Genomic DNA, 12213 nt, shown 5'->3' on the forward strand with positions numbered 1-12213 from the left:
GAGCCTAGAGGGCGTGGCCGCCCCAATCCCGGCCGCAGGGGGCGGCGGCCCGGGCCAGTTCGGGAGCAGGATGAACAGAGGTATGGAAGGAGGCAGCTCCCCGACGGAACCCGGGTCAGGGAGCAGCAGACGGGGTAGGCGCCGGGCAGGGTGGAGAGGGTGGGCGGACTGAGAAAAGACCTGGGCGAAGTAGAGGTGGTGTTAGACGGGGGTGTGAGAGCTTTGGGGGTCTCTCCGGGATTAGGGGTGCTTTGAGGGGGCATCGGTCTGTCAATGGCAGGGAGGGGGTGGGCACTGGCGCCTCACCGGGGAGAGGGAGCTGGGCCAAGGGGGGAACTATAAATAGCTGCTTCCTCCAGCCCAGGGGGAGGGACAACCCGCTGGAGCTGCCCCAGGGCCTCCCGCTCTGCCCTTTGCTGGCCTCCAAGGGGTCATACTTGTCCAGGTCCCCCCTCAGGGGTCATACCAGCTTGGGAAGGTTCAGAGGCTCATTTGGGAAGCTTTTCATACGATGTGACTTTAGCCCTTAAACCAGCATTTCCAGGGCAACTACAGTGTGGCTTGTGTGGGTCCTGAGCTGCTCTAAGCGCCTACTGTGTGCTCTGTCCCAATCACGAACCTCTGAGCACCTCGGACTGTGTGCCCTGGCTGGTCCTGAGGCACTCTGAGCACCTACTGTGTGCCCTGTGCCAGGCGGGAATCAGCAAGTGCAGACCAGGGCTGCTCGGTCACATGGCTCTCCGCTCCCGAGTTGGAACCTCACACCTTGTGTGAGCTCGGCTCCCAGGGAGACACGGGATGATCCTTGGCTAGAAATGGCCAGAGCCACTGGGACTCCTGGGAACTCCCCAACCTCCCAGTGGTCACAGAGAGGAGAGGAGGAGGGAATAAAGTGGGAGGCAGGCCGCGGGCTTGGGCACGGGGCTCGGTAGTGCGTGTGCACGCGTGACTGTGTGCGCACCATACGTTTGCGGACTGGTGTGTGGGTCTGTGTGGGATGCGCTGAGGTCCCTGGCCTTTCTGCTGCAAAGGGTGGCATGGTGGTTGGGCCAGAACTGCCCAGCGGACATGGGGACTGGGAAGAGTTTGAGGACATCCTGCAGCTTGGAGCCTGGGACACTGGGAGGAGGTCCAGTGGTCAGTGCACAGGACACCACAGGAGCCCTCCGGCACAAGCCAGGCAGGGTCACAGGCGGGGCAGGGGGGAGGCTGAGCAGGATGTGTTCATACACAACATCCCAGCACGCCTCCCACCCCTGGGCCAGGAGAGCTGGCTCACTCTGGAATGGCCCCAAGGAGGGCAAGCCACAGGGGCCAGTTATTCTATTGGACACCTGCTGATGCTGAGGGAGTGGAAAGCCAGTAGAGCATTTCAGCGCAGGGAATGTGCAAGAGTGCAGGTATGGAGGTGGGATGTGTGGGTATAGTACACCGCGTGTGGGAGGTGAGGTTCGCGAGGGCTGGCAGTTGAGCTGAGTCCATCCTGCATGGTGGGCAGGCAACTCTGTGACTCTGGGCCCTTCTCCCCTTCCTCAGTTTCCTATGTGAGAGGTGGAGCCAAAGCAGGGGAGATGGGGAATATCCTCAAAGCAGATGTTGACCCTGGCTGTGGGGAGGGGCCCCAGGCTCCTCCTGCTGTTGACATGTGGCCCCACCCTGGGTATGGGGACTTGGGAGGGAGTGTCTGAGTCAACCCAGAGTCAGACTGTTTGGGCAAGAGTGGGAGGTACAGAGTCACTGCTTCCCTGGGAAGCTGGACTCAGACTTCTGGACATGGAGTTAGCTTCCCAGACCTGGTCCTGGCCTCCTGCCCGACCCTGGCTGTCCCTGATCCCCAACCTTTGACTAACACTCCAAGAGGGCCAGGGAGGAGAATGGCAGGTCTGAGAAGGTGCAGGATGTCTGTGGATGTTAGAGGAGGGAGACTCTGCAATGAGTGCTGGGGGTTGGACAGGGTGTGGGTGTGTGGTGACAAGGTCTCTGAGGCTAGCGTGGCCCCAGAATGGCCTTTGTAGTGGCCAGGAGACAAACAGGAGGGCTGTGTCAGGAACAGCATGAGTGGCTTTGGAGAAGTAGGAAGTGGGTAGGAGGTCACCAGGGGCATGCTGCTCATCAGGACCTGCCCGTGGGTGTGCCAGCTGCTGGGCATGAGGCAGGGAGGGAGGTGGCCGGTGGACACTGAAGAGGGAGGCTGAAAAAGAGCGGAAGTGGTTGAGTCGGTCTGAGGTAGGGACTTCCCTGGGGAGGCAGCTTGAGCTGCTTCCAGGGAAGGTCTGTGTGGGCTTCTAGCACGTGGACCTCCTTAACCTTCCCTCCCTGTGAAATGAGCAAGACATCTGCATCAGTCATCTCAAAGGTCCTTGCCAGGCTCTGAAGGGCTGGGCTGGGACTTGGAGGACTGACTCAAGGCAGGAGTGTGGCAAGTTGGGCAGAGGAAGCCACGCTGCCCCTGTGGCGCACTGAGTGGAGCCTTTGCCCCATGCCCCAGCCCCTGAGTCCCAGCCGGGCACAGGTTCGGTTGAGAGGCCTTGGGGATGCAGTGGTCCTACCAGGGGATGTAGTGGAGGACATCGCTAGAGGGCAGTGTGACCCAGACTGGAGCCGTGTCAGCTAAGGCCTTGGCAGAAAGTGTACAAAGCTCAAGAGGCTGGGCTGAGGAGACAGAGGACTCAGGACTGGAGAGAATGAGCCAGGTGTGTTCCTGAACCTCTGGGTCTCTCCCCTGCCTCTTGCCTCCACTGCATATTTAGAGACAGGAGGGAGATGCATAACACAATAAATGATAGCATTACTGGGCTTTAGAACGGATTTCTCAGACATGGACACATTTAATCCATACCAGAATCTTGTCCTTGATGACAGTACATATTCTGTTTTCCTGATGAAGAGGCAGAGGCTCATTAAAGAACAAGTGTGTAAAAAAAAAAAAAGAACAAGTGTGTAAAAAAAAAAAAAAAGAACAAGTGTGTAAACTTAATGATGTAAAATTTAGTTGGTAAAAATGAAGTCCTGGAAGGAAAAGGAAGATATTGTCAGAGTTGGATGAGTCCCCTGGGAGCTTGGTCCTACTCACCTGCTCCAGGTGGGCTGGGGTTTACCCCGAGCTCCCCAGCAGCTAAAGCAAAGAGGGAAACACGGTCAGTTTTGAGATTTGTTCTGTGTCCCTGTCCATGAGATAAATGGGCTTTTTCAACGTGATCGAGCAGGTTGTTCCTGTGTGCAGTGGAGAGTCCCGGACTCGGAGGGTCGGGGTGCAAGGCCAGCAGGAGAGTTGACAACTGTGCCAGTGGGCAGGTGACCAGTCACGCAGGGGCCTTCAGGTTGTTCCTGACCAAGTTCTGGGGGTCACGGAGACCTGCCCCAACCCATGCAAACCCCTTCTGAGGGTCCTGAGGTCACGCAGAACGGGAACCGCGTGTCCTGGGGGCACGCTGGGGAGCCCAGGCGTGACGGTGTGTGAGGCGCATGCAGATCAGCGTCGGGTGTGCGGGGCTCGGGCATCCAGGGCGGGGCCTGTACCATCTGAGCCCGGAACCTGTGGGGAGCTGGGCATGCGCGTCCTCCATCCTGGCATGTAGGGCGGGCCCGCTTAGTCCCAAACGGGCTCTCGGGCGAGCTGGGCATGCGTGGTCGAACGCCAGGCACCTCTGTTGGGGTGGAGCCTACTCGACCTGGGGCGGGGCCTGCGGGGAATGGGACCGGCGTCAACGCGGCTCTGGGAGGGGCGGGGCTGAGGGGCGGGGCCTCGAGTGGCCCGAGGTGGCCAGGCTGCTGGGTTGGCAGCAGCGCAGTCGGACTCATCCAAGCCCCAGGATGGCGTCCCCACGGGAACTGACCCAGAACCCCCTGAAGAAAATCTGGATGCCGTACAGCAATGGACGGCCCGCTCTGCACGCCTGCCAGCGCGGTGGTGAGGCGGGGTCCGCGGGGAAGGGGGGAAGGCAGTGCACGGGGATGGGTATTGATCTCACATGCACAGATGCGAACCGGAGACAGGTGAGGCTGCCGCGGCCGGTGGCAGGGAAGCAGGAACAGGTGTGAGGCCTCGGACAGGTGTAGCAGAGCAGGAGGCGGGTACAGGTGTGTGGCGTCTCGACTCAGCGGGACTGCGTCTGGCCGCCATCACCTAGGGAAGGGCGCGGGACCCTTGGCCCACCACTCTGTCCCCATGTCTCAGGCCGGGGGGGAGGACTTGGAGGCTCGGTCTTGCTCTCTCTTGGCCAGAGAGCGTGGGCCGAATGGTCAGACTGGGATCTGCCGCTGTGTTGGCCCTCGGAGAATCTCTTGGTCTCTCTGAGCCTAGAACTTTCAAAGACGCCAGGGTGGGAGGAAAGCCCATCTCTGGGCCTGAAAACGAGTTTTTGGAGCAATTTCAGGAAAGTGCAGATGTGTTCAGGAGAGAGACAGTGAGACCACTATGTTATATGGGCCTGACTTTGTGTCTGTGGGTGTGCAAGCGTCCAGGTGGGGTTGTGGGTGAGTGGTAAAACTGGAGGGTGGAAACATCTAGAAGATATGCTGGAAAATCATAGAATTGTTAAGGGGCTCACGTTCCCCAGGGTCTTAGGTGTTTATTCCATTTCATTGATTGCCTGCTTGTCCTTAAATGAGTCTGCAACTTCTTTCTTTATTACCAGGAAAAACAAAGATTTAGGAGTTGCTGAAACATTGTAATGAATTTGCAAGTTGGCAGGGTCCTCAGAGAACATCTAGTCTAGGTCCTGATACCTATTGGGAAATGGAGGTAGGGAGATGGTGTTACATGCTGGGCTCTGCCTGCCTCCTGACCTCTGCTTGGGAATGACAGGAGAAGAGAGAGTGCTTGGTGTCTGTTTTGCTTTCAGGCTGGCCTGGGGCCCTTGGCCTTGACCAGGATGTGACACCACCTGGAGGAGGAGTGTGTATATCTCTTAGTACATTATTGGTTCTGTTAGGGGTGGCCATGGCTGGGGCTTTGATCAGACATCCTGGTGGGTCCTGGCTCTGATTTTGATGTTGGTCCTGGTGGGGTGCCGAAACTGTGATCCTGCCTTTAGCTCTGGGGCCGTGGCTTTCCAGTCACTATTCAGTCCTAAGGGACCATGGCTTCACCCTAGCCAACCCTGCTTCCAGACTTCTGTGGAGGTGTGGAGGGCCAAGGCCCCTTTCTCTTGTGCTTTGAATCAGTCTGTGTTAGGGCTGTGTTGCCCTGAGTTGGTGGGTGCCCTCTGCTGTTACATAAAGGGAAAGGAGTGAGAAGGTGGACTTTGGAGGCAAGAGCACTCAGATTGTGTCGTGGCTCAGCTGGTGACCTTGGGCACGGAGCTGACCCTGCAGGTCTCAGCTTCCTTATCTCTGGGACTGAGACAGTCAACAGCCTTGCACTGTGAGCCTCTTGATAAGTGCTTGATAAGTGCTAGCAGTTACTTTAGTATCTTGTCACCACCCTTTTTTCTTTGCTTCTCCATTCCTCACCCTCAGGGAATGAAGCATCAGTGAACAGCTCCGTGCCAACCCCCTTTCAGGTGGCAAAGGAGCTGAGGCCCCATGGGAGGGAACTTGCCCGGTCTCACGGCCCCTGGGGCAGACCTGTATTTCTCCAGCTCTGGGTATGCAACTGAAATGTGGCTCTGGGCTGAGCACAGGGGCTGGTGACCTGGCACTGCCTCAGGGTGTTGCAGTGGGTGGGACTGTGAGCTGACCCGGCACAGGAGGCCTTCCTGGAGGAGGCGGTGGCACCCAAGAGGCCAAAGACGAGACCTGCACATGGTATGGGGGTTTGGGCCCCAGGCTATGGTCCCAGAGTTCATAGCAAGGAGGGAGCAAGCGGTGAATGAATGGAGACAGCATCTTAGGTCTCGAGCTCTCATTCATGAAGCATTTTACCCTCTACTTGGTGGGCTTCTAACTAGGTTGGAGGACCACAAGGACAGGTGGGAACCTGAGGTCGGGGTGGGTGGAAGCTGACTCCATCACAGGGCTTTATAGAGAAGAAGATGTGGGGACCCATCACTAGGCTGTGCTGTGCCCTGGGTTGTTCCTGGGGTCTACTCCAGCTCCTCAGGGCACCAGAGGCTGGTTGGCAGGGGGAATGTCCCTGCCTCCTCCCACTCTCTGCTAGCAGTTCTGCCTCCTTTTCATAAATCCAAAGCACAGAAGGCCTAAAAGCTGTACCCTTTCTGCTCATTGACCTGGAGGAGCTCTGGGGGCAGGTGGGGCAGGACATGGAGATGGGCCTTGGGCAACACGGCAAAAAGGGCAGTATTTGATAGCTTTTCTTAGCCAAAAGTGTGCAAGACTTCCTGGGTAAGGAAACGACTGATGTGTGCCTGGACAGAAGGACAGATGACTTTCGGTCCCCTCTGAACAGGACCGTGATGCCAGTTTGCTTGGTTTTAAAGAACTCTCCCCTCCCCAGCCCGGCTCAAGGCAGTGGGAGCAGATACAGGTCGTGACTCAGTTTTGGAAGCCCCTCCAGGGACTTGAGGCTGCCCCCATGGAGACACCAGCAGATGGTGGTCACTGTGGAGCACCACGCTTGTCTCAGCCTCCTGGCTCCTTGGGCTAGTGGCCTTGAGTACGTTTATAGATAATTTACAGGAACTTGTGAGAAAAGCTGACTTGCGTATTTTCAGATTTCCTTCCGCACATGCCCTGTGTTCTGTCTCCTTGCTCAACATCGAGGTCCTGAGGGCCTGGAGCTGAGCTCCAGCAGCAAGCACCAGCTCTCCTGGTCCGCCCACCCGCGGTTCAAGTGTGTTCCCTGGGTGGGGGGCCTCGGTTTGCAATTTCTCCATTGCTTGGACGTCCCTGCTGTTCTGCTGTTGCAAGCAGGGCTCTTGTGAACACACTTGTACTCTGCTTTTTCTTTTTGAGTATTTACTTGGGATCTTATCTTGAGGAACAGAGGTGATAGGTAGCTTATGGCTCTGGTGTTGTGCCCTGACCTGCTCTCCTGCCTGCCCACCATGGCTGTGTAGGTGGCCGGGGGACATGGGGAGGAACGCTGTCGCCAAACGTGTGTGAGGAGGCCAGGGACGTCCCTGGGGAGATGGAAGCTGTGAAGAGGGGATGCGGAACCCCAGCCCTGAGGTCATGGGAGGGCCCCTCACCGAGCCATGGGAAGGGGTAGGACAGATGACTTTCGGTCCCCTCCGAATGGGGCCGTAATGCCACTTTGCTTTGTTTTATTTAAAGAACTCTCCCTTCCCCAGCCCAGCCCAAGGCAATGCGAGCAGATACAGGTCAGGACTCAGTTCTGGAAGCCCCTCCAGGGACTTGAGTCTGCCCCCATGGAGACACCACCAAATGGTAGTCACTGGCCAGCACTATGCTTGTCTCAGCCTCCTGGCTCCTTGGTCATCAGAGGGACCAGGGTGGTGCAGCTTCCCCTTACCCCGCAGTGAGTAGCTGACGGTACTGCCCTCCAGTTGCTTGGGAGCCAGCCGGGTAGGAATTGTGCAAACAGCCCAGTCTCCAGCAGCACTGGGCTGGCCCTCAGGATGCAGGGCCTTGCCTAACTTGTTTTTCTCTCGCCTTAGCCAATGCTGAGGTTTTTCTGCAAGTTTCCTCACTCTTGCTCACCATCAGTGGGGTCCCCTCCCCCTCGCTCCTGGGACTCAGTTTGGGTCCCATTTGCCCAAAGGTATTGCGTAGGAGCAGCTGAATGCTTCCCACTGGCAAGCAGGGCTCTTTACTTCTCTTCAGGGCCTGCCTGGGGACAAACAGATGCCTCTTCACCCCAAGTCCCAAGGGCAGTCTTGAGGTGCATGTTGTTCCCTAGCCAGGCAGGCTGCCAAGGCCAGGCATAGGACACAGTTTCCTGGAAGTGCTCTGGCTCTTACATGGGGAGAATGCTAGACCTTGCTGAGAGATTATCATCCTGTTTTACAGGTGACGATACTGAGGCTTGGGCTTCCCAAGTGCTGCTAGTGTTAAAGAACTCACCTGCCAATGCAGGAGACATCAGAGACACGGGTTCGATCCCTGGATTGGGAAAATCCCCTGAAGGAGGGCATGGCAACCCACTCCAGTATTCTTGCCTGGAGAATCCCGTGGACAGAGGAGCCTGGTGGGCTACAGTCCATGGGGTCGCAAAAAGTCTGACACAACTGAGCGACTAAGCACGCACGCACACACGCATGCACACTCAGAGGCTCAGAGTTGACAGTGTCAGAACTCAGGCCTGCCTGACTCTGACCACCAGGCAGGGCTACCAATGGGGCCTCTGCACTCTGGCTCCAGCGAGGGAGACAAGTTGAAGGGTGGGGCCCAGCACTTGCAGAGTGTGTGGGCAAAGGAGGGGCAGTGACAGGTCTCCACAACTGTCCATGTGTCTGTCTGCTGTGGTTTCACCTGGCCTAGGTCCTGAGGACGATGAAAGGGAGGCTTCCGGAGGCAAGACCACGCTGAAAACTGAGCTGGATTGCGCGAGGTTGGCACTTCTGCCACCTTGGTGTCCGTTGTAGTGGCCAGGGCTTGGGGGGCTGGGTCCAGACTCTTCCCTGCCTCCAGCCTCAGCACCTCCTTTCTGGTGCACTGGCCTGGTGGCACGTGGAATGGCGGTGGGTGGCTCTCAGCTGGACCACCCTTGTGGGTATTGGCCTGTGTTTCTGGTCTTAGCCTCTTGTGGCCCTCACCCTAGTGGATTTTGAGGTGCCTCCCTCTCCCTCCCTGCCCACAAGTTTTGAGCACCCAACTCTGCCAGACCTTGGGATCCCAGATGACTCAGACACTGCAAGGCTGCTTCCCTGCCAAGTGATGGGTTGTAGAGAGCAGACTGGGTTGGGTTGAGGGAAAGAGCGCACCGGGTGGGTGCCTTGAAGGAAGGACTCACTGCAGAAACAGCTTCCGGGCTTTGTAGATGAGAAATCCACCGCCCCCACCCCGCCCTGGGATGTGGAAGCAGTGATGGTGTGCGAGCAGGAACGCTGAATGACTCTTGGGGTGGGAGTGCGGGTTCCTGGATGACGGACTGGTATCGGCTCTGTCCTGCCTGCTAGGGGAATTCCCCTGTGGTGTTTCGCCAGGCCTGTGGCAGCTCCAGCTTTGTATCTGGTGGTGCAGGCAGGGTAAGGTCTGGTGAGATCCCATGGCGTCTGAAAGGCCCGGGGAATGGTGCATGCCAGCCTTGGTTAGAGACCCCACCCCCCCACCCCAGAGTCTGGGGGTCCGCGGGAAGCTCTCTGCTGCCAGGAGCCTGGAAAGACACATCGGAGGCCAGTCCTGTGCCCTGAAGCAGAGGAACCCTGGGCAGAGAGGCAGGGGCGCCCTGGGAGGGGTCCAGGCCTCGTGGGACACCGTGTTCCTTGCCTTTCAGTTTGCATGACCAACTGTCCAACGCTCATTGTCATGGTGGGGCTGCCTGCCAGGGGCAAGACCTACATCTCCAAGAAGCTGACTCGCTACCTGAACTGGATTGGCGTGCCCACTCGGGGTGAGATTCAGCCTCGGCTTCCCAAGCAGGGCTTGGGGTCTCTGTGGGGGAGGAGTGAGAAGGCTGGACTGCAGCGGGGCCAGAGGGGTGGGTGAAGGTCGGGTGTTGGGAAGGGATGCTGTTGTGTGACAACAGAGCCTCTCCTTTCCCCCAGAGTTCAACGTGGGCCAGTATCGCCGGGACATGGTCAAGACCTACAAATCTTTTGAGTTTTTCCTTCCAGACAACGAAGAGGGCCTGAAAATCAGGAAGTGAGTGTGTGTCTATGCGTGTTTATGGAGAAGGCCCTGGAGCCCAGTTGCTAGTGATGACCAAGCTGTTCTCTGAGCCTGGGCCTTGCCCTGCCCTGTGGGCTGTGACAGAGCTGGTTTCTTGGCATCTCAGGCTGTGGTGGGGGTGGGGATATGATGGGATTGGGAACAAAGGGAAAGGGTATGTGGGCTACTGGTGGCTGCCCTGCCCTGCCCTGCCCTGCCCTGCCCTGTTCTGTTATCTCTGGGAGGGAGCTTCAGGGAGGTAGTAGAGGCTTAGCCAGGGCAGGTCTGCATAGAGGCTATACTAATGAGGGTGGGCTCTGGTAGGGAGGGGAGCTCGAAGTGAAGTAGAGATTCCGGCCTCCAAGGTGGGGGAGGCCTGATGCCTTCTTTTACAGACAGAAAGTTCAGACCCAGGACCTTTCCTCCCTAGCCTGAGGGTAAGCTGATATAGGGAGGATGTTTGCCACATGTTCCTTGGCATGTGACTGGAGGCCTCAGCTTTCCCTTGCAGCTGTCTCAGTGTTGCTGGGTGACAGGATGCAAAGTTGTGTATGAAACCTACTCCCCTCCTCCATTCAGCTGTGAACTGAGTGCTTTCTGCAGATTAACTGAGCACCAGCTGTGGTCTGAGTTGCCGTGCTGTGCCCTTCTCGGCGGGTGTCAGCTGAGGGGTCAGGAAGCGTCCTGCCCTTTCTCTGGGTCCAGCCAATGTGTGAGGGCTTTGAGCAGAGGCTGGCCCAGCTCTAGTGGGTCACTGGAATGCTAGGCCGGAAGCCACCGCTGTTGCTGCGGTTTGCCTGCTCCCTCTCTGGCCACCAGGGGGCAGGAGTTCCCCATCAGGGCTTGGCCAATCAGGTTCTCTGCTCTTGGGTCAATGGAGCCGGCCGTTGCTGCACCAAGGGAAGGGGAGTCTGACACTCAGGCCTCTGGGGCCAAATTGGGAGTAAAACTCGAGGGTGGGCTCTCTGGTGATAATGACAAAAGGGAGGGGACTGATACTTGAACCTATGGTGTGCTGGGTGTGTGATGCCCATTGCCACCCCCCACCCATTTTACAGATGAGGAAATTGAGGCTCAGGGGGTCTCATAAAAATATCAAGTAACTTCACAGAGCCCAGAATTAGGTCTAAGCCCCTGTTTCACTATAAACTGTCCTGTCCATCATTCCCAATTCACAGTACCCAATTCGTAGATCAAAGGTTGCATCAAGTGCAAATTCTATACCCATCTCAAGCTGTGGGCACTCATTAGCTGCTTTGATCTTCCCTACAGTGGGTTGTGGTGCCTCCCTTCCCCAGATGCTGAGGCTGAGGTCAGAAGCGGTGGTATTGTCTGGGATCATTCAGGGTTTGATTTGAAGCCAGGACTGTCTGACTCCAAAGTGTTTGTGGGGAGAATAAGGAAGCTAGTGCATTCCCAGAGCTTGTTGGCCGTTCTGCTTAGACTGCCTATTGAAGGTAGGAATTGGGATTAATTCTCATGGCGAAACCCAGACTCAGAAGAGGTTAGGGAACTAGTCCAAGATCACCCAGTGGGAACAGAGGTCCTAGCAGTAGAAGCTGGGGGCAGGTTCACATGTGCTTCTCTGTAGGCACACCCTCTGGCTGTTCCTAGGAACTCTCCCTTGTGTTTCCAAAGCCTGGGTCTGGCCCCTGCACCAGCGCCCCATTTCCCATTAACCAGCCCCAGATGGCCCACGGATAATTGGCAAAACAGAAGGATCAGACTTTTTAAAAATGGCAAACCTAGGAAGAGAAGCCTACATTTCCCAGAGACACAGGTTTTACACATTGTTGAGGTTCCTGGAGGTATACGGTGTGGAGGTCTGAACCTGATGCTGGATACAGTGGAAGGTCTAGAAAAGGGCATGTGCAGCCGTGTGTGTGCAGGTGCTCCCTCTTTATCTACACTTCGGTATGTGCTTAAATACACACCAAGCACACTCGTATACTTGCACAGAGTCACGTAGTGCAGGAAGATGTGTGCACACACCTTATGTACAAAGTATGTAAGTGTTCATGCACGTGCACATCCTCTGTGTGCATGTTTGGACATATAAAAACCTATAATTGTGCACACTGGTGTGTGCACAGACATACCCCATGTGCACGTGAATACCAGCAAATTTGGAAAACTCAGCAGTGGCCACAGGACTGGAAAAGGTCAGTTTTCATTCCAATCCCAAAGAAAGGCAATGCCAAAGAATGCTCAAACTACCGCACAATTGCACTCATCTCACACACTAGTAAAGTAATGCTCAAAATTCTCCAAGCCAGGCTTCAGCAATATGTGAACCGTGAACTTCCTGATGTTCAAGCTGGTTTTAGAAAAGGCAGAGGAACCAGAGATCAAATTGCCAACATCCGCTGGATCATGGAAAAAGCAAGAGAGTTCCAGAAAAAACATCTATTTCTGCTTTATTGACTCTGCCAAAGCCTTTGACTGTGTGGATCACAATAAATTGTGGAAAATTCTTCAAGAGATGGGAATACCAGACCACCTGACCTGCCTCTTGAGAAATTTGTATGCAGGTCAGGAAGC

At 56.3% G+C, this 12213-nt stretch overlaps 1 protein-coding gene across 6 annotated transcripts in view; it reads left to right on the forward strand.

Moving 5' to 3' along the window:
• Positions 1-55: 55 nt before the first annotated feature.
• The window catches only part of PFKFB4 (6-phosphofructo-2-kinase/fructose-2,6-biphosphatase 4), a 41462-nt gene continuing 29304 nt past the window's right edge, over positions 56-12213 (forward strand). For 2 of the 6 annotated variants that reach the window (XM_070360309.1, XM_070360310.1), the window contains exons 1-3: positions 57-134; positions 9299-9415; positions 9570-9666. In XM_070360309.1, coding sequence (XP_070216410.1) covers positions 71-134; positions 9299-9415; positions 9570-9666 — 278 coding nt within the window. In that variant the 5' untranslated portion in view covers positions 57-70. Of the gene's footprint in view, positions 135-3751; positions 3911-8916; positions 9051-9298; positions 9416-9569; positions 9667-12213 lie in introns of those variants that run through there. The other 4 variants (XM_070360308.1, XM_005909343.3, XM_070360311.1 and 1 more) reach the window with 3 other exon arrangements.

The sequence above is a fragment of the Bos mutus genome, chromosome 22, assembly GCF_027580195.1.
Source record: "Bos mutus isolate GX-2022 chromosome 22, NWIPB_WYAK_1.1, whole genome shotgun sequence".
Lineage (NCBI taxonomy): Eukaryota > Metazoa > Chordata > Mammalia > Artiodactyla > Bovidae > Bos > Bos mutus.